This window comes from Pleurodeles waltl, chromosome 4_2 (assembly GCF_031143425.1).
Source record: "Pleurodeles waltl isolate 20211129_DDA chromosome 4_2, aPleWal1.hap1.20221129, whole genome shotgun sequence".
Lineage (NCBI taxonomy): Eukaryota > Metazoa > Chordata > Amphibia > Caudata > Salamandridae > Pleurodeles > Pleurodeles waltl.
Window position 1 is genome coordinate 482,310,733 of NC_090443.1, and position 22,986 is coordinate 482,333,718.

At 47.3% G+C, this 22,986-nt stretch overlaps 1 protein-coding gene across 1 annotated transcript in view; it reads left to right on the top strand.

The window, feature by feature from the left end:
* GET3 (guided entry of tail-anchored proteins factor 3, ATPase) overlaps positions 1-22,986 on the top strand; it is a 57,639-nt gene that overhangs the window by 15,155 nt on the left and 19,498 nt on the right. The window contains exons 2-6 of the mRNA XM_069231846.1: positions 3,949-4,096; positions 4,766-4,914; positions 6,169-6,319; positions 7,831-7,938; positions 9,882-10,079. Of these exons, the coding sequence (XP_069087947.1) occupies positions 3,949-4,096; positions 4,766-4,914; positions 6,169-6,319; positions 7,831-7,938; positions 9,882-10,079 (754 nt within the window). The remainder of the gene's footprint in view (positions 1-3,948; positions 4,097-4,765; positions 4,915-6,168; positions 6,320-7,830; positions 7,939-9,881; positions 10,080-22,986) is intronic.

The window sequence follows — 22,986 nt, forward strand, 5'->3', positions numbered from 1 at the left end:
AGGCTAGAATGGAGAGAAGGGGGTGCCCCGGTTCCGGTCTGCTTGCAGGTAAGTACCCGCGTCTTCGGAGGGCAGACCAGGGGGGTTTTGTAGGGCACCGGGGGGGACACAGGTCCACACAGAAATTTCACCCTCAGCGGCGCGGGGGCGGCCGGGTGCAGTGTAGAAACAAGCGTCGGGTTCGCAATGTTAGTCTATGAGAGATCTCGGGATCTCTTCAGCGCTGCAGGCAGGCAAGGGGGGGATTCCTCGGGGAAACCTCCACTTGGGCAAGGGAGAGGGACTCCTGGGGGTCGCTTCTCCAGTGAAAGTCCGGTCCTTCAGGTCCTGGGGGCTGCGGGTGCAGGGTCTCTCCCAGGCGTCGGGACTTTAGGTTCAAAGAGTCGCGGTCAGGGGAAGCCTCGGGATTCCCTCTGCAGGCGGCGCGGTGGGGGCTCAGGGGGGACAGGTTTTGGTACTCACAGTATTAGAGTAGTCCTGGGGTCCATCCTGAGGTGTTGGATCGCCACCAGCCGAGTCGGGGTCGCCGGGTGCAGTGTTGCAAGTCTCACGCTTCTTGCGGGGAGCTTGCAGGGTTCTTTAAAGCTGCTGGAAACAAAGTTGCAGCTTTTCTTGGAGCAGGTCCGCTGTCCTCGGGAGTTTCTTGTCTTTTCGAAGCAGGGGCAGTCCTCAGAGGATGTCGAGGTCGCTGGTCCCTTCGGAAGGCGTCGCTGGAGCAGGATCTTTGGAAGGCAGGAGACAGGCCGGTGAGTTTCTGGAGCCAAGGCAGTTGTCGTCTTCTGGTCTTCCGCTGCAGGGGTTTTCAGCTGGGTAGTCCTTCTTCTTGTTGCAGGAATCTAATTTTCTAGGGTTCAGGGTAGCCCTTAAATACTAAATTTAAGGGCGTGTTTAGGTCTGGGGGGTTAGTAGCCAATGGCTACTAGCCCTGAGGGTGGGTACACCCTCTTTGTGCCTCCTCCCAAGGGGAGGGGGTCACAATCCTAACCCTATTGGGGGAATCCTCCATCTGCAAGATGGAGGATTTCTAAAAGTTAGAGTCACCTCAGCTCAGGACACCTTAGGGGCTGTCCTGACTGGCCAGTGACTCCTCCTTGTTGCTTTCTTTTGTTCCCTCCAGCCTTGCCGCCAAAAGTGGGGGCCGTGGCCGGAGGGGGCGGGCAACTCCACTAAGCTGGAGTGCCCTGCTGGGCTGTGACAAAGGGGTGAGCCTTTGAGGCTCACCGCCAGGTGTTACAGCTCCTGCCTGGGGGAGGTGTTAGCATCTCCACCCAGTGCAGGCTTTGTTACTGGCCTCAGAGTGACAAAGGCACTCTCCCCATGGGGCCAGCAACATGTCTCTGGTGTGGCAGGCTGCTGGAACTAGTCAGCCTACACAGACAGTCGGTTAAGTTTCAGGGGGCACCTCTAAGGTGCCCTCTGTGGTGTATTTTACAATAAAATGTACACTGGCATCAGTGTGCATTTATTGTGCTGAGAAGTTTGATACCAAACTTCCCAGTTTTCAGTGTAGCCATTATGGTGCTGTGGAGTTCGTGTTTGACAGACTCCCAGACCATATACTCTTATGGCTACCCTGCACTTACAATGTCTAAGGTTTTGTTTAGACACTGTAGGGGTACCATGCTCATGCACTGGTACCCTCACCTATGGTATAGTGCACCCTGCCTTAGGGCTGTAAGGCCTGCTAGAGGGGTGGCTTACCTATACTACATAGGCAGTGAGAGGCTGGCATGGCACCCTGAGGGGAGTGCCATGTCGACTTACTCGTTTTGTCCTCACTAGCACACACAAGCTGGCAAGCAGTGTGTCTGTGCTGAGTGAGAGGTCTCCAGGGTGGCATAAGACATGCTGCAGCCCTTAGAGACCTTCCTTGGCATCAGGGCCCTTGGTACTAGAAGTACCAGTTACAAGGGACTTATCTGGATGCCAGGGTCTGCCAATTGTGGATACAAAAGTACAGGTTAGGGAAAGAACACTGGTGCTGGGGCCTGGTTAGCAGGCCTCAGCACACTTTCAATTGTAAACATAGCATCAGCAAAGGCAAAAAGTCAGGGGGCAACCATGCCAAGGAGGCATTTCCTTACACGGGTGCCTTGCTCTGACCAGCCCAACATGCACACTACCTGCGAAATGTAGGATCCTGGGGGATTGCTGCCACATCCCCTAGGGCTCCTAAGTTTATAGTAACGTGGGAAGTCTCCAACGTGCAGAAAATCGTTTTACCCACAGACTTCTCTCAGTCCCCAAAGGTACTGCTGACCCTGATGGTCGTAGGACCATATTAAATCTAGATAGCCCTCCCTTAGCTTCTTTAACCATAACTTTTCCTCCATACCCTTTCCAACCGTTTGGACCTGGGTGCATAGTGTGCTGTCTTGTTCGCATCCATTGATGCCTTCTGTTGTGTTTCGTGTGTACTTAGTTTGTTCTGAATAAAAGCTTTTGTGATATGTGTCTGCCTGTTCCATTTTTGTGTTGTTAATCGGCTTAGTGGGCGTTGGTGTTTGGGTGCAGGGATCAGTAAAGTGTGGTTTGTTTCTAAGTGTGCATTTGCAAACTTACTTTTGTGTCTTTTTGGCTCATGTTTTTTGGTTACTTGGTCTCGGGGTTTGCTTTCCTGGTGGGTGTAATAGTGCAAATCTGTTTATCATCGGAGGATTTTGTGGCTCATTGTGTGCCAGTCGACATACCGGGTGTGTTGGAGGCTCATGGAGGTGCCAGAGTTCACCCCTTGGAGGGTCTTTTTTTCGTGAGTAGATTACACACATGACATGGAGCTCACTGTGACATCAGATGTATTGATTTCCTGTTGTGTCTTTTGCAGTTACCAGATTATAAAAACACGACCTAAAGATTATGGAGACCTTAAAGTAATTTCAAGAAGGGGGGCTGTGAGCAGATGAGGAGACGCCGCCACGTAACACTATTTGTGTGTTGGCTTTTGGTTACCTCATTGCACGAACATGCCTTGAAACTCAAGACCGCGAGGTTTCACCATGTCCAGAGGGGTTCTTTGTTGCCGCCAGCTTACATAGAAGAAGCTGGTGACCCCAAGTTGCTTCCATCGCCTGAGTTATGGGTGAACCCTTCTCTCCCACGCTACAGAAACACCATGAAGGGCATGTAGATCTTGCCCTGCCTCCATTTCATGGGCAAGATGGAGGACCCTTGCTCCCACGTTACAGAAGTGCCAAAAGGCTCATAGAAAATAGGGGGTGGGTCCATTCCCTAAGTAATATGGGGAAAACATCGCCCTGCCCCTCCCCACCCCCGTTTTATTGTTTGCTTTAATGTTTGCTTGCTGTCTCATTGTGTCCATTTCGACAAATCACAATAACTTGTATTTCCTCAGTAGATTTCATTTGTAAAGGTATATCAATAAATAAAGAAATACCTGAGGTACTCACTGCATTATCTGTAAAGTTCTCTGGTTATACTGAATAAGCAGCTACCTACTTTATTATCATAGGAAATCTCTTTATTGATGGCATAACTACAATTTCACAATTGCTTTATTAACCTTCTTGCTTTGTCAAATTTGCTTGAAAATGCATCATTAGCTCCTCTTTTTTTCAATCCCCCCGCCCGAACCTTCTTATGACAAGTGGATTCACTTGCTATGCTTGCTCACCACAGGGCACTCATCCTGAACTTTTACACCCACCACTTCCAAATGTCACGAGCCACTAGTGGATGTACCCAACATCTGTCCTGTTCAGATGCCTGCCTCAGCCCCTCGTGTGCTAGCCCCATCTCTTGTCTCTTTCTTGACCCATATGGCCTGTTCTTTCACCTTTGCCCTGTTGATACATATAGTATTTCCTTCAAGTACCATGTTTGTATTGTCTGCTCCCCTATGCTGTTTACCCCCTGTATTTGTTCCGACCCTTCCATGATCACTTTTGTCCTTTTTACTCTGAACATGCCAACCTCTCTGTTTGTTCACAGTTGCAGCTTGGCTGTCCAGCTGTCCAAAGTACGGGAGAGCGTACTCATTATTTCCACTGATCCGGCCCATAACATCTCTGATGCTTTCGATCAAAAGTTTTCCAAGGTGCCCACCAAAGTGAAAGGCTATGACAACCTCTTTGCAATGGTGAGTATACCAAGGCTATATCCTCCTGTCCACATGCGCAGCACCCTTCTCTCAGTTGCGGCAAGTGTGGCTGAATGCATAAGTGTTGCTCTTCATGCTATCCTAAATGCCTGTGGGGCAGCACAGGAGTTTTTATGTTTGCCAGTGAGTGCTATTGCTGCCACAGCTGCATAAGCAGGTGTGGCTAAATTGTAAAATTTTAGCAGATTTCTGGCTTTTTCTGTGGCACATCTGATTGATTTCTCACTGATCAGACCTCTGGTTCCTATAATAGTTGCAACTGCTGGAGAATCATGAGTTGTTTTCACCCAGAACAATAAAAAAAATAGGAAAGAGCACTTTCTTTACAGTCTGTTTTTGTGATCCATCTCTGAAGCCATCATGAGACAACAGGAGCGTAAAATATGAATAACATTACTGACATTGCTTGAAACAACTATTTCTCGTGCAAAGTGGCAGTGACTATATATTCATATCGGTTTCCAAATCATTGCTTTCACTGCTGGTAGTGTTCTTTGTGACAGAGCATCAACACTTCCAGTCCCAAGAAGTGTCCCTGTTGTTTCAATTGTTGCTGTGAATATTGGATTTGCTGACTGCGAATACAGGGAGGCCACAGACATCTGCAAACTCAAACCCTACTTTTCTCTTCCTATCCACGTATTGCAGGAGATAGACCCCAGCCTGGGGGTAGCCGAGCTTCCAGATGAGTTCTTTGAGGAGGACAACATGCTGAGCATGGGCAAGAAGATGATGCAGGAGGCTATGAGTGCCTTCCCTGGCATTGACGAAGCAATGAGTTACGCGGAAGTCATGAGGTGTGTATGTTTTTTTAGGTTAGCAAGTTTGGCATGCTGTGCCGAGGTGAGAGCCAGTATGACGCGGTGCAGATGCTAGGGTTTGTCATGAACTGAGGTTTAGGAGCACCAACCCTTGCATCATTGACATTGTGTGACCTGAGGTTTGACGACGGGAGCTAACAGGTTCAGGGGCACGAATCACGAGGGCAGGAGACCACAAGCAAGCTTTCCATGGCATCAGTTAGACTTTCAGTGATACTGAGGCGAGGGCTTTAGGTAATCCCAAACCTATTTCCCCTTCTTTAAGGATGGCATGAACCATACAATGGTCATGAAAAGTGTAGCAGACTATTTATATGAGGAGAATTGTGAAGGTGGCAACAGATAAAGACGGAGTTAGAGATTCTGATGAGGAAAGTAACTGCAATGCAGGAGAAACAGAAGAGATGTTATGTGCAGATGTACTTTTCTTTTACTCCCTATGGGGTATAGGGCTAGGGATGGTAGAGCTTAGGGTGGTGAATGCCTCTGGTTGGTTGGGTGTAGGTAGTGAAGCAGACTTCAGTGCCCCACGTTGGACTTCAGGGTTCAGATTGTCAGCAGATGGGTGGTGGTTCTCTTGCAACTATATATACAACAGTAAGCATCAGAGTGAGTAAACAATGCTTCGCCTACTTAGGAAGGTAGGGGAAGGTGTGTTTTATACTGACCACTGTCAATAAATGGCTGTGACAAGTGTATATCGTTTGTGTTGTACTGAATATGTATCTGCTTGAGACTGTGGTTCTGAATTTTATGAGTGTTGAGTTTTCATATTTGAGACGGACGTGTAAGCCCATAATTCAGTAAATGCTCGAGAATGTGGAGGAGTGGAGTCCCTTGGGGCTTGGTGTGTCCGGGAAGGGCGTTTCCTTCCTCTTGTATTATGACATGCGCTGCTCACTCCCTGGATGCTAGTCAAGGACATGACAACCGCAAATGGCATTCTAACCCTCAGCAAAGTCAAGTGTTTAGGGAATTTTGGCTCCAACCAGGGTATAAGATTTCCATGGTGCACGTGGTTTTCCAAGTTGTAGTATTGTTCGGCAACCGACATGTGGACATGCCAGTCTGAATGTGGCTTTTTCAGGAGTGAGTGAATGTTGCCAGAGTCTCGTTGAACAGGAATCTGTCATGTCTTACTCATTCTTCCACTTGTGTACTGGAGGATTCGCTGTGGCTGGGTTAGGAATGGGGCTAGTTCCTAACCTTACCTGGGTGTGTTTTCTGCAGGCTGGTGAAAGGAATGAACTTCTCGGTGGTGGTGTTCGACACGGCCCCTACTGGACATACTCTTCGGCTGCTGAACTTCCCTACCATTGTAGAGCGGGGACTGGGCCGGCTCATGCAGATAAAAAACCAGATCAGCCCCTTCATATCGCAGGTATGGCGACTATTGCCCCCGTACAGAAAATCTGTATTGTCCGCCTATAAATACTGCCCCTATGCTTTCTTCTGACCGGAAACAAAAATCCGGAGCTGCCATGAAATCAGCTGAGATTCAACAAGTGAGGACAGACTGGAAGAGAGGATGTGGCTTTAAATCCCCAGAAGGCTGGTAGATGGCGGTGGTACAGGAGTCCAAAGCAGTGCCCAGCCTCCATGTGATATTATCCATGGTTGTGACGGGAGGAGACTGGCGCCATCCATGACTCTGCTTTGTACCGGTGGTGTTTTGGCCAAGCAGGGACAGCCTGGCAATGGTGCAGGTTTCTAGTTCGACATTGACTGTGGTCTTGAGGGCGCAGACAGACAGTGCTATGGTCACAGTTTTGAATTGGTTTGGGTTTTAGAAGGAGAGGTGCGGATCTGCCAGTTACATGTTAGCTGTGGTTGCGATCCTAGCGAAGTAGGCAGAGGCTGTTGCAGCTGTGACGCTTTGAAGCCTGTCTCAGGGTTTGAGGTTCTTCGGTGAAGTCAAACACGTGTAGTGGTGGCATCAATAACCTGTCAAGCTAGAGCACTGATCGAGATAGTATATGGGAGAGAGACTGGAGTAGCAGTAACAACCATTTGATAGTCACATGATAGCCTTGCCTGAGGTCCTGGAGAAGCAAATAGCCACTGGTGTTTATATGTACATTTGTGGTGTATGTGTAGCACAAACACAAGACAAGTCAGTGTAGTTTGTACAAGTCAAAGCAAAGATACAGTCATCAAGTGATTGGTGAGATTGCTAGGTTCAGGGAGCAGCATTCGACTGTAAATGCATTTTGATGTAGTGTTCAGTAATTTCGATCATCTTTATTGCGATTTGTGTTTCACCATATGCTCTTTTAACCAATGACTTTTGAACAGTGTTAAACCTCCCCCCCCCCACCCCCTTTTTACAAATGTTGTTTAAAGAGCTGCACTTTCAGCTGTTTCCTCAATTGGAGCATGTCAAGGGCACTGTATATAGCCACCAGGGATGACTGTTGCAGCTTTGACACTCCGCGGCTGGCTACAGTATTGTAGTGGCTGAGGCCTTCGGAGCTGAAACTCTTACAGCAGCGAGACTTCACGTCCAGTCCTAGTGTAGCTCTGGATGAAGTCCCAGAGTGGAGAGCTGGCACCTGTGTTCAGGCATAGTACAGCATTGGCTGATGTCTTGCGGGACAGACGGGCACTGGGGAAGACACCAGGGCCTAGCCACAAAATGGGAGTGATACCTTAGTGAAAAACACAGTGACCACCAAAGCCTAAGGTTTCAATACTTTGATAAAATCTGTGTGGATCTGATCAGTGCTTGCATTTCTACAGTTTGTTTCTCTATTGTTTAGTTTACTATGCTCTGTGCTATTTTTGACTGTTTCTTCCCTACGTACCTAACACAAAGTAGTGCATCACCAGTGGAACCCATAAATTAAAAAAGAAAAAATGTCATTCCTATTTATGGGTGTTCTGTTTCCCCAGATGTGTAACATGCTGGGGTTGGGGGATATGAATGCAGATCAGCTGGCATCCAAACTGGAAGAGACTCTACCTGTCATCCGCTCCGTCAGCGAGCAGTTCAAAGACCCGGTAAGCATTTTGTGCTAATCTTCGTATATATTGCTGAAAATCACTCTGCAAACAAAGAAAGTTGAACCAGCCTTTATGGCCTGATCACTTTTTTTTACCAGTGTGTTTGTTAAATAAATGGTCCATTGAGTCGTTGTTTATTGTAGTACTCCAACCCAAATTAATTAGGCCATAGCCATCTAACATAGATCCAGGAGAGTCACATCTATGTCAAAGTTTCATTCTATCCACATACAGTAGCTTTACATTCAAGGAACCTGGATGGAAACAAATAATATACATAGTAGTCTCCTGAAAATCTGGCATGGATCCTGCCTACTCAACCCTTGGACATCCTTAGTAGAAGTGCGCCAGGCTTGACAGTATTCCCGTTTATTTGGTTTGCTAGTGTTTATTACTGGTCTTTAGCCCACTTTTGAGAGCTCATCGGCGTTTCATATGTAGGGTCGAACAGAGGCCAAAGGCACTTGCAAAGGATTGCACAGTTTACTGAAGTGGGGAAGCTCTAATTTTAGAACCCTGGTCTAACAGCTTCATAGCAGAGCTGCGTCTCCTCCTACTAAAACTCACACACTCCCAGTTGCAACACCCTGAAAAACCAGTAGCAATGTCACACATTCCTGGCTTTTAACTGACACTACTCCAGCAGCTCTGTCTCTGTTTTAGAGGCTTTGTTGTCGTGTGAGCAGGATGGCTCAGTGAGTTATACCTTTGACATTGAGATATACAGTGATCTAGAGATCACAAGTTTGAATCCCAGGACGATCTCAGCCTTTCATCCTGACTGAGCAGCATTAAATTATACAATAGAGACACAGCGTTTAAAAATGGCAGAAGTGAGAAGTATGATGTGCTATACATTTAAAGATAGCATATTATTTACTGTTTGGGTTATTTTGTTTTACTAGTACTTGCAAGTTTACTCCCCCTAGTCTAAATGAACACAAGAAAAATGAGGCTGTCCAGCCTTTAATTCAGGACGTGAAACAAAGTGAAGAGGGCGTTGCAGGGAGTACAGTAGATAATCATCAATACTTGTTGACCATCAGTCAAAGCATGAACATGAATCCTTTTTGTCTACAACGGACTGCACTGTCTAGTTACTAAAACAGAATTGTATTATTATTTTTGTATAAGGCTGTAAAATATTGTGGTCTCCAAGGTCTGTGATAATTTGTGACCAGAGGTACCATTTTATTGGTCTCTGGACTTTGACGACAATGTTTGAGCATGTCTCTTGCAGGCAGAGTATTAAGCATTGACCCTTCCGTTCCATAGTGAAACTGCCAACCCTTATCCATGCACGGGCCAATTTGCATACACTGTTAATTTTGTTTTGGAAACCCCTTTATCTTGTTCCTTCCCATCCATTATACCATATCTGGCCCTTGCCCTCAAACACATCACCCACTTTAACTGCACAAAGTAATCTTGTAACAACCTTGCAAGTGAAGCCGGACACTTTATTCCCAGGTTAGGTATTTCTATGAAAAGAAAATCATTTTCAGTTTTATTTCTTAGTTGCCTTTTGTTTGTCAGGGCTACGCGGGCATTGTTTTTTTTATCCGCGAGTTAATGTTTTTCCATTGTGCACTCCTCTACTCTCATGTAGGTGCTTGAAGAACTTGGCCTGCTCTGTTGCCCTATCTGCCCCTACATGTAGATGCATGTTCTCATGTTACCTTGAAAAGATATTTGTATCTGCTTATATTGCCCATCCTTCCTTTATTGATTGCTTACTCTGATTTCCCTTGGAAAGGCCACTTTTATCTTTTCAGTGACTCCCCCCAGTAGAGACTGCCTTCACCCTGTGTTCACCCGTTGTCATAAATCTGCTCCCTATCTTCCCCCATCAACACTCCCATTAGTTACTTTCTTTTTATTTCATCCTCAAGAAGCAGATCTTCCCTCCTACATTGATTTTTCTCCCTCTTCTCCAACAGGAGCAGACCACCTTCATTTGTGTGTGCATTGCTGAGTTCCTGTCCCTCTATGAGACGGAGCGACTAATCCAGGAGCTTGCCAAATGCAAGATTGACACGCACAACATCATTGTGAACCAGCTGGTTTTCCCCGAGACAGAGCGGCCATGTCGCATGTGTGAGGCTCGGCACAAGATCCAATCCAAGTATCTGGACCAGGTGAGCATAAGCAGCAGGCTTCGATGGCATAAGATCACTAAGAATTATCAACTAGGTGCATATAGCTTTAGGTCTGTGGACATAATATCTGGTGAGACATAGACAGGCTAGAAGAAGGTTTGTATCATGTATGGCTATAGATACATAGGCTCTGGTTACTCCTACCCTATTGTGCTGGGATCGGATTTCTTTGAAAGTTGTTTTCAAGTCACAAGACCTGTTGTTACTCCATCTTCGGTCTACAGTGCATTAGCTCCTGGGCCAAGATTTTTGCTGGGAACTTTGCAGCAAACTGTTGGAATTTTGACTCCAGTGACAAGAAAACTGTTGCTGACTTCTCCTGCAGCAACTGTGAGGACTTCTTATAGATACCTCAGTGTTTTAGAAGCATTGCACCTGAGAACTTTTAGTCGGACTGGAAAACCGGAGACCCACAGCTGCGACCTGCATAGACGGGACATCAAGGAACTTCAGGTCATATTCCAGAGAATGACTCGGGGGAGCTGATCATCCCTTGGAGTACAACAAGGCCTCCTGCACTGCCTGTAATCATTCCTGTGTAAGAAGGATCTTTGTACTGAAGGGAGAGGCACTGATGGCATCATAGGATACTGTAGCAACTGTTGCCCGAAACCCCTTACTTCTTCAAGTAGGAGGACATCTTCGGTGTTGAGGGAGGAGGAGCCCGTCAGGCCTACCAACTGCGAAAAGTGGACATAGCTTGGAGGTTTTATACTCTGTGCCCTCGGAATCCAAGCACGGGGAGTAGTGCATCCAGTAACAAAGCCCTCGTGACTGAAGACCAGGGGCACACCCAGGACTCCTATTTCTCTTCAGACACAAGAGGGTCCATCCCTGCCAGTTTGACCCCCGAAAGTGCATGCAAGGCAAGGGCAGAGTACCGTTTCTGAGGGAGAGATGGGCATCAAGCCCCAGACCTCCACTCGGAAGGCACTGACCTTCGAGTCCAGCTCCTCCAGTGGACACCGCTCGACCCCTGAAGCTACTTTTGATGCTGAGAAACTCTTCATCATAGGATGCCGAGCCACACCACATATCAATTGCTGGTCTCAAGAAACAGATTCCTAGCGTGTCCAAGATGGCGACCGGGTCGGACGCATAAATCGCAGCTCCGACCCGGCCTACAATAAAGATCCTGAACAAAGACGCCTTGACCCGCTGTGGGGTCGAGAACCATCCGCCCCTGCCGCGGAACCAACAGGACGGAAGCGGTGGCGAGCGGAGCGTCGAAGGAGCTGCCTGGGGCACTTGGCTCACGCCCCATCCGCGGGACGCATGAGGCGCCCACCCCCGCCGCACGATCGCGCTGGGAGGCGCCCGAACGCTGCTCGGTCGAAAAAATCGGAGCGGCCGGAGCCACGATCGCGTGGAGCGACGGGGCTCCCCATAGGCGGTAAGTGGCGACTTGCCCGCGTAATCGCTTCGCCTCGGGGACCCCGCCCCATCGGGACTGCAGCCGGAGGACGCTGCGTGGGCTGAGTGGGCGAGACGTGCGGGCGCTCCGTGGTCCTCCTGTGCCCCTCTGGAGGACACATGGGCCCTTAGTTGGCCGGGGCAATAGCCGAGAGGCCACCAGGCACAAAGAAGTATGGATGCTTGAGGGGCTAATCAACCGCGATTCAGCCGTCGAGGGTTGCGGCCACGAAGGAACGAGCCGGTCCATCACAGCAGGGGCAAGCAAAGAAATGCAGAGCCTAGTCAGAGGGTAGGCGAAGAGATGATGCCACATCAACGCAAAAATTAACAGGAACGCAGATGGAAACAAACTGCAGAAGCAACCGACCTAGGTGGCGCCTATTGGTGAGTGCGTAGTGGGAAAAAGGGGGGCCGCCTGACATCCTCAGGCACCGCGGCGCAGTTAGACCCCTCTACACCATTTTGAACACGCCGCCAGCGCCAAAGCATCTAGCCACTGCGATAAAATTAAGCAACGCAACGTTGAATCCAGAGACCAGCAACAGCATTGTACGGGAATCACCTGATGGGAAAACCAAAGACCCGCGTGCGCCCCCTGGAACCATGGACCCTACTAAGCCGCCTCTATTATCCGGGGCCTCAGACACATATCAAGCCCTTCAGAAAATGGAAGGGACGTTGCAAACGCACTCAACACAACTCGAAAAAGTGCTACAAGCCATACTTGACACTAAAACAACTCTGGAGGCGAAGATTGGCTCAATTACAGAAGATGTTAACCTGCTCCGCACGGACCAACAGGCGCTAGCAGAAAAGGTCGCTGAGCTTGAAAAAGACACGCCGCACCTCACACCATCTATGCTTGAGGTTAAGTCACAACTGGGTGCTATAATAGCAGAAGTTGAGACACTTAAACGCAGAGCCGAAGAAGCCGAAGGCAGATCGCGTCGAAATAACATCCGGTTCGTGGGATTTCCGGAACGCGCCGAGGGCCCCAATACAGAACTCTTTATCGAACAATGGCTGACTGAATCGGTACTGAAAAATAACGTTCCAAAGTTTCTTTCCATAGAACGCGCCCACAGGGTCCCAGGCAGACTCCCACCACCGGGTGCTTATCCACGTCCCCTCATAGTAAAATTACTGAACTACCGCGATAGAGACCTTATATTGCAACTATTCCGAAAAGCAGGCCCAATGCACTTTGAGAACACGCAAATAACCGCCTACCCGAATTTCACAGTAGAGGTACAAAAAAAACGAAACTCATTCTACCGGATCAAAGAGCGTCTAAGAGAGCACAATATTAAATACTCCTTGTTGTTCCCCGCTAAACTTCGCATACAAGACAATACCCGCACTCTATTTTTCTCTACTCCTGAAGACGCATGGACATGGCTTCATGCAAAAGGACTAGCTGACCCACTACCCCCTAATGACAAAAGCCTACCCCCGAGGGATAAACGCAGACCTCGCAGTAAACAAGATAACAAACCTTCCCCTGAACAATCGCAAGTTGAACGATCGCTACTGCTACAGTCTACGTTGCGTTTCGCCAACGCATCACCGACATCCTTATCTGGGCAATCAGAAGCAGATCCTGACCTAGAGTTAAACTCCGACTCAACCGAATCTGCCCGCGGCCCCAACCTCACTCCACGATCATCAGATGACATTTGTTAAATCTTTGCCCCTGAACATTGGAGGTCGTCTCACCCACTACTCCTACCTGGATACTTTCGTCGTTTGTAATCACATAATCACTTTCCTTAACTCGTGTGCTCGACTCGCTGCCGCTCCTGCTTGGCAAGGACACCAAAATGGGCCGGGTCTAAGACACTCAACCACCCGTAGTCTTGGATCACCCCCGCTCCATATGGACCGTTACCCCAGGATGACAAGTTTCGTTACCCCCTTATTTTTACCACAACTGCTACTGCTACTGCTGCTAAATATAGTAGATTTTATAGTTGTAGTTGAATGGAGCGTTTTACTGTTATATGTATTGACATGTACTATTTGCAGTGCGCCACACCACAATGTAAACCTAAAAGGCAGGTCACACACTCCAATAGCTAAGAGGCTAGATGATATATATACGTATCAAATAACAAAGAAAATCGGGCTTGCGCAACCACAGGCGGCACCCCCCCACATTGTCTCACTTAAATCCCATGGCATCCCAAAATCAGCGCTATACCACACACTATAAAATTCTCACATGGAACGTAAAGGGCATGGCATCCGTAAGCAAAAGGCAACGGATTTATACATACCTCAGCAGGCACCAGATACACATAGCCATGTTGCAAGAGACCCACTTAGATGAGTCCTCGTTGGCATATACCAAAACAAAATGGAAAGGCCAATTATATGGGACCACCTTCTCGACATACGCCAGAGGAGCTATAATCTGGATAGCCCCCGGGGTTCCATATACTATGTCCCGCAAACCATGTGACCCAAATGGGCGGTACGTGGTACTGGAGGGTACTTTAGACGGAGGCCCCTTAGCCCTGATAACATTATACACTCCTAATACAAACCAACGTGACTTCCTCAGGACATTGGGCAGTAGCATGCTCAGCGACCCCGCAACAGATGCCATATGGGGCGGGGACTTTAACTGCGTTCTAGATATCTTGAAAGACCGCTCTACCCCTCCACTAGCTCACACCCCGGCTAAACGAGCATCGCTCGACCTGGTAGATTGGGCTTCCAATAATGGGCTAAACAAAATTTGGAGAACTTCCCATCCCACACTACGTGAGTATTCTTTCTATTCACCAGTGCACAAACTTTACACTAGGTTGGATATGTTCTTCGCTACACCTAGCATAATCCCAAAGGTAGCTACATCTGGCTACCTAGCCCGTACTATATCAGACCACAACCCACACTACTCCATATTGCTTTGGGGCTACATACATGCCCGTATTCCAACATGGCGCCTGCAGCCAGATGCCCTGACTGACCCCCCTTTTAATACTGAATTGGCCACATGCCTGTCGACCTATTTCTCTCTAAATAAAAACACAACATCAACCCGAGCCACTGAGTGGGATGCCCATAAAGTAGTAATTAGAGGGCACTGTCTGGCAGCATCTGTGGGCATTAAGAAAATGCTGACCACAGAGTTATTAAAATTAGAAGCCAAAATACACAGGGCGGAGATTGAAGTCTCAACAAATAATACCCCACCAGAAACACTAATCTCACTGAAAGCAAAATACAGAGAAACGGATGACAGTCTTAGCAGGCACGACTATAGACACTTTAAAACGAGACAACATGGTGAGGGGGGCAGATCGGGCAAATTGCTGGCGTGGCTGGTGCGTCAATCACCGCAATCATCGCCGATAGGAACTATCAAATTACAAACAGGAATAGTGGTTAACACTCAAGCTGACATCAACAAGGCCTTCTACATGTATTATCACACGCTATACCAGTCTTCTATCCCCCCTACAGAACAAAAACTGGCTGAATTTCTAGGTCAGATTTCCCAAAACTCGAACATCGCTAACAACGCTGATATCCTAGACGGCCCCATTACTATTGAGGAGCTTCGCTTGGCCCTCTCTCAGATGGCACGTGGCAAGACCCCTGGCACAGATGGTCTACCACCAGAATACTACAACTCACAAAGCACCCACTTGTTGCAACCCTTGCTAGAGGTGTTTAATGAAGCGCGAAATAGAAAGCAATTGCCAGACTCTGAGGGAAGCATTAATAGTGGTCCTGCCTAAACCAGGACGTGATCCACTGGATGTCAGATCATATAGACCACTCTCTCTCTTAAACACTGATTGCAAACTTCTAGGGAAAATCCTAGCAAATAGATTGCTCCCCCACTTGCCACACTTAATACACCCTGACCAGTCGGGATTTATCCCGGGTAGAAACACCTTTCTTAATATAAGACGCCTAATCCGTATCATGCATAATACCACTGACCCAGATAGTGTGACTGTGTCACTAGATATAGAGAAGGCGTTCGACACGCTAGGTTGGGAATATCTATTCCGCACCCTCAAGGCGTTTGGATTCCGGAGTGGCTTAATTAAATGGATTGCTACACTATATTCCAAACCAACAGCCCGAGTTAAAACCGGTCAGGTAGTGTCGGAGGCCTTTCCTGTAAACAGAGGAACCAGGCAGGGCTGCCCGCTCTCTCCATTGCTGTTCGCAATAGCTATGGAACCACTCGCAATTAAGTTCAGGGGATGTGCACATAAATGGGGCATAAAGGAGTTTGACGCATATCACATAATATCCTTGTACGCGGATGACGCCCTGATATATTTGCGCAATCACTCTGCCTCCCTGTCTGAGATAATGCGTATACTGAATAGGTTTGCTCTTGTCTCTGGCTTGCATGTGAATTGGTCTAAATCCTGTATCTTCCCTCTTACTTGTTTGCCCCCTGAACAGCGAGCGTCTCTCCCCATGCATCAACTATCATGGTCGCACCAGACCTTCAAATATCTGGGTGTTCAAGTATATCACTTTATGTCAGACCTAAGGAAAGGTAACTTAGATAGGCTGCTTCGCTCTACCTGAGGCTCCTTGACATTTTGGAGTTCCTTGCCTTTATCGCCTATGGGCCGGATAGCAATAGTCAAGATGCTAATATTACCGAGATTCTTATACTATTTCTCTGCACTCCTGGTGACCTTGCCACGCTTGTTTTTCCACAAAGTGCATTCCCTACTAACTGACTTGCTCTGGGGCAGAGACAGACGCAGAGTAGCCCTAACTACCACACAATATCCACAAGAAGAAGGTGGCCTGGGCATGCCGAACCTTGAGCTATATTATGCAGCAGCCCAACTTCAATGGGTCACTAAATGGCTCAACGAGCCGTCCAATGCAGAGTCTACAGCAATAATGGCTTATACAATCCCAACAACGATATTGACATGGTTATTAATAGGTCTCCCTCATCTACTACATAATACTCCCTTACTGGACTCGGCCAGACACTGCTGGAAGAGATATGTGCAGGGCAAAATGCAGCCCCTCCTCTACTCTCCCCTAATCCCAGTACCACAGCTGCCGGGCATCCACGCCCTATCATCTCATCATGACGTACGGGCGGTTAATACCCTGAACACAGGAGACTTATATTATGACTCCAGAGCAATCAAGTTTGCAGACCTGGTGACTGCGGAGGTAATGCAACCGCGAGCCTTTCTGACATTCAATGCCATAACTAATCTCCTACGTAACATATGGGGCTGCGGTCACAACGAACCAAACGAATCCCTCCTACTTACTGCAATACTCTCTATGGGCGAGGCAAAACACTCTGTTACTAAACTATACAAAATACTTCTAACAAGAAGCTGCAAAGCCCTAACCCAGATCAAGCATCGCTGGGACAACGTCCTTCCCGCACCAATTGCACAAAAATCCTGGGACACAGCCCTTACTTCGATCAAGTCCGTATCTCGCAACTCCAGACTAAGATACACGTAATTTAATTATGTGCATCAAGCATATCTCTCCCCAGCTCGTATTCATAAAATATACCCAGGCGCTAACTCCATATGTCCAAGATGCGCTACCCCCGCAGCAACTTTCTACCATATGGTCTGGGAATGCCACGTGTTCAACACTGGCTGGAACCACGTCGTTGCTACAACCGCAGACTTGATAGACCAGTTGCTAACTCCTACTCCAGAATCCTGCCTGCTTAATATACGACACCGCACAAAAGGAGATAAACACATTCACAAGTTTGTAGATTTGGCATTTGTGACATATAAACGCCTGATAGCTACACATTGGAAGGCCCCAAATGCCCCTCCCCACTCCCTCTGGCTACAAGACCTACATGATTACACATTGGCGGAATCTCAAACCCTAAGGCAATCACAACATAGAGGTCAGATACAAGGCGGGACCGAAAGCTGGGACCTTTTTGTAGTTAGAATTGAATCCAGAGATGACAAATATCCACCATGAGTTAGTCCCTTCAACATTCTTGGGATACGCTATTACTAATACTATCCATAACAATTGAGTTTGCCGAAAACAGACCCATTATATTGTACCACCATGCCTAGCCCATAATATATCTACCCATCAGCCGCCCCTTGATAATGCTATCCCCCCACACGAAAGCGCACACATAGAAATGTAGCCCTTAGGGCCTGTACAGACATATGCTCCCACTATAATATTTGACGCCAACATATATATTTAAGAATAATAACCACCATGTCAAGTGTTACTAGTTATATAAAGTTTATGGAAAGCCAGTACACTAAAATACAGCTATGTTGTGCAGTGTAATGTACAAACGTTAAAAAAAGCACAAGGAGAGAAGCTGTGTGTTTTCTCACCAAGTCATATGTAATGTACTGCTACTTTTGTACCTTGTTTTGTATTAAGTTTAATAAACAGATTTAAAAAAAAAAAAGAAACAGATTCCTAAACTGAAGTCTGCGCTGAAAATCCGAGCCAAACAGGACTCAAAGTCTGCACTGAAAGAACCCTCCACTCTGAGGTTGAACTCAAGGGAAGTACCACTGATACTTCAGGTTCTGGACATCTCAGACTTGAGGCAGAAGATGATCTACACACACACTTCTCCATGAAGAAGTTTCTCACCCAGCCCACTACACATGACTGTCAATGCACAGCCTTTAGTATCTCCAAAGAAATCAGATGCCTCCAGGGAAGAGCTCTCCTTTGAGCCTCCCATTCCGAAAAGTGTTAAGAGACACGGCCACCAGCCCACCCCTACTACCACTGGTTTCTAGGAGAACTTCACCTCCCTTCTCCCATGCCTTAGCTCACCTTCCCCATATCACTCTCCACATTCCCCTTCACAGTCAGTCGATATCACCATGGGGACCCATATTATGAGCCCTTAGAACCAGGCCGAAGACTACCAGCTCGATCCTCATGATACATCAGGTCTGAAGCTGTACCCTGCTATGGCTTCTCTGCTAGATGACACAACTGCATATCATGTGTTAATCCAGAGGTCTGCACACCACCAGTATGTTGAGATACATATGGCACAGGAGAACGACTGCTCCCTTGTAGAAATGCTCTCCAAGACAGAAAAGTGAGTGCTGTATCTGCCTAAGTTTAAGGGTGAGGTAAAATCTTCCCCAACTTCAAAGAACTAGTGAAGGCTAGCATGCTTACTCCACAGGTGGAGAAGGAAATGCATGCCAGTCACTGATGATTCAGTATACGTAAATAAGGCCAAGTTCCTCCTGATTCCCTCATAGTCCACACAGAAAGGATGTCCCCCCCCCCCCCCCCCCCCCTTGTGCCCCAGAGAAGGAACACAAAAGGATTGATGCTGCAAGGAAGTGTGCGGCAGTTGGGCACCTACCCACTGGCGAATTGCCAGCTCTCCCAGCTTGCTCTCCCATATGACCTCCATCATTGGGAGGAAATGGAGTTGCTCATCAAACACTTCCCAGAGGCCAAGAACTCGTAGCTGAGGGCAAGGTATCTGCCAGCACAAATATAAGGTGCTCATTAGATGCTGCGGACACAGCCTCCCAGGTATTAAACACCAGTATATGCATGCAGTGGCATGCTTGGCTCAGGATTTCTGGCCACTGGCCAGTAGAACGCTTAATTAACATGCCCTTCGATGGGGAGTGTATTTTCAGCTCTTTGGTTGATGAGACTAAGAAAAGATTAGGTAGGACATAGAAGCAGCTAATGCAATGGGTGACCTTCATGTTTCTACATCCAGCTCTACTTTTCTTAAGCACCAGACCAGATGGGGTAGTATATTTATCTTACCAGATGCAAGGCTACCAAAAACAGCAATCATTCCAGGACCTAAGCCTTCGAAGAGATTTGGCCAAGGAAGATACAGAGGGAACTGGCGAGGTGACTCAAATCATGGTGCCTCTGCCTCCACATAGTGATTATCCATTTCCCCTGACCACACAAGACCTGTTGAAGGAATCCAAGGTTTTTCCTCCCGAGTAGGAGAGAATTGCCTATGATGAATGGGTGCTCTCAGTGGTTCAACAGTGTTACTGCCTAGAGTTCCACTCCACCACCTCCTCTGTGGTGACTATCCCGAGCTAATCAATGAGGAAATGCAGGTGCTACTCACCATAGGTGCCTTTGAGCTGGAGGCCACAATACCAGCATGGTTGTCAAATGTGTCATCCTTCTACTTCTTAATTCCCAAGAAGGATGTGTTCCTATGTCCAGCCTTAGAGCTCAGCATGTAAAACCAATACATCCTGTTGGAGCCCTTCCATGTGACCACCCTGCAGGATCTCATGCCGCTTCTCTATTGATTTGACTCCTGTTGTTGCTTGCCTTAAGACACCTACTTCCATATCCCCATATATCCAACCCACCACCCATATAGGCAGTGAACAAACTGCCCGTTCTCAGTCACAACATCACCAGGGGTCTTCACAAAGTCTTTGGCAATGTTGGCATCTCATCTGCACAGAAACTCTGTTCACATCTTTCATTAGCTAGACAACTGGCTTATCAAGAGCGGCAGCAGTGAGCAATGCCTTGGAAACGTGCAGTGGTATCATTGTGCCAATGGCTAGGGTTCACCATCAATGGCAAAAATGTGGTTGTATATGATTTTTGTTTTAGAAAAAGTATTTCATGGAATACCATTGTTGAGAAACCATTTCACCTAAACTGTTTTAATGGAAATTTGCAGGATAAATGGCATTTACCAGTATGTAGAAGCTAATTCATAGAATTTACTTTTGTTGAATTGGCATTTGTATGCTTATTTTTTAAGGTGTAAACCCAGTGCTTGCAGGTCTTACTATTAGAAACATTTTTGTCAGAGGTATTTATTTCAGTATGTGTGTGTGTATATATATATATATATATATATATATATATATATATATATATATATATATATATATGTTCGATGGCATCTGTCGCTGTAGATACACATGGTATGCATGAGCTCGCCATCTGGTGTTGGGTCGGAGTGTTACAAGTTGTTTTTCTTCGAAGAAGTGTTTTCGAGTCACGGGACCGAGTGACTCCTCCTTCTGTGCTCATTGCGCATGGGCGTCGACTCCATCTTCGATTGTTTTCTTTCGATCCGTGTCGACACCGAGAGTTCGGTGTCGACACGGATCGACGCCGAGACAGTGGCGCCGAAGACCATAGAGGCCAAGAATTTTCGGCACAGAAAAAGAGGAAGGTTACCTCGGAGCCGAAAAAACAATCAACAGGGTTTTCGGAGCCGAAAAAAGCGACATCAGACCCTGTTTCAGGCTCTTATACTGAAGAGCATTCTATGTCTTCACAAATGAAGAAACATAGATTTGAACAAGAACTGCAATCCACTGACGTGGATCACACGCAAAAGCGTATCTTTATTCAGCAGGGGACTGGGAAGATCAGTACCCTTCCACCTGTCAAACGAAAGAGAACGCTTCAGTTTACTCCTCAGCAACAAACAGCACAAAAGGTAACACCTCCTCCCTCGCCTCCACCTGTAACTCCGGCTTCACCAACTTACACCCCGTCACATTCGCCAGCTCACACCGCCATGAGCCACGATGACCAAGATCAGGATGCGTGGGACTTGTACGACGCACCAGTGTCTGATAACAGCCCAGACACATACCCAACTAGGCCATCACCACCGGAAGACAGCACAGCCTACTCACAAGTGGTGGCTAGAGCAGCACTATTCCATAATGTGGAACTACACTCGGAACAAATAGAGGATGATTTTTTATTTAACACCCTCTCTTCAACCCACAGCTCCTACCAAAGCCTGCCGATGCTCCCAGGCATGCTACGCCATGCAAAGGACATTTTCAAGGAGCCAGTTAAAAGTAGGGCAGTGACGCCTAGGGTGGACAAAAAGTATAAGGCGCCTCCTACGGACCCTGTATTCATCACCTCTCAGCTGCCACCAGATTCTGTGGTGGTAGGGGCTGCCAGAAAACGGGCAAATTCACACACTTCTGGGGATGCACCTCCCCCAGATAAAGAAAGCAGGAAGTTCGATGCAGCCGGGAAGAGGGTTGCTGTCCAAGCAGCAAACCAGTGGCGCATCGCAAATTCACAAGCGCTGCTAGCGCGATACGACAGAGCCCACTGGGATGAGATGCAGCATCTCATTGAACATCTCCCAAAAGATCTGCAAAAAAGAGCAAAACAGGTTGTTGAGGAGGGTCACAACATTTCCAACAATCAAATACGCTCCTCCATGGATGCAGCAGACACGGCCGCAAGGACCATTAATACGTCGGTTACCATCCGTAGGCACGCATGGCTCAGAACGTCTGGATTCAAGCCAGAAATTCAGCAGGCAGTGCTTAACATGCCAGTAAACGAAAAACTTCTGTTCGGTCCGGAGGTCGACACAGCCATAGAAAAGCTCAAGAAGGACACTGACACTGCCAAGGCCATGGGCGCACTCTACTCCCCGCAGAGCAGAGGATCTTATAACACCTTCCGCAAAACACCTTTTAGAGGAGGGTTTCGGGGTCAGGCCACACAAGCTAGCACCTCACAGTCCGCACCGCCCACCTACCAGGGACAGTACAGGGGAGGTTTTCGGGGCCAGTATAGAGGGGGGCAATTCCCTAGGAGTAGGGGAAGATTTCAAAGCCCCAAAACCACTTCCAACAAGCAGTGACTCACACGTCACTCACCCCTCCCACACAACACCAGTGGGGGGGAGGATACGTCAATATTACGAAGCATGGGACAAAATAACTACAGACACATGGGTCCTAGCAATTATCCAACATGGTTATTGCATAGAATTCCTGCAATTCCCTCCAGACATACCACCAAAATCACAAAATTTATCAAAATACCATTCACAGCTTCTAGAGATAGAAGTTCAAGCACTACTGCAAAAAAATGCAATAGAATTAGTACCAAGCACACAAATAAACACAGGAGTTTATTCACTGTACTTCTTGATACCAAAAAAGGACGAAACACTGAGACCAATTCTAGACCTCAGAGTAGTAAACACATTCATCAAATCAGACCACTTTCACATGGTCACACTACAAGAAGTGTTACCATTGCTCAAAAAACACAACTACATGACAACCCTAGACCTCAAGGACGCATATTTCCATATACCAATACATCAATCACACAGGAAATATCTAAGGTTTGTATTCAAAGGAATACATTACCAATTCAAAGTATTGCCTTTTGGTTTAACAACCGCTCCAAGAGTATTCACAAAATGCCTAGCAGTAGTCGCTGCACACATCAGAAGGCAGCAAATACATGTGTTCCCGTATCTAGACGACTGGCTAATCAAAACCAGTTCGCTCACACAATGCTCAAACCACACAAATCAAGTCATACAAACCCTCTACAAACTAGGGTTCACCGTCAACTTTGCAAAATCAAACATTCTGCCAAGCAAAGTACAGCAATATCTAGGAGCCATAATAGACACGACAAAAGGAGTAGCAACGCCAACTCCACAAAGGATCCACAATTTCAA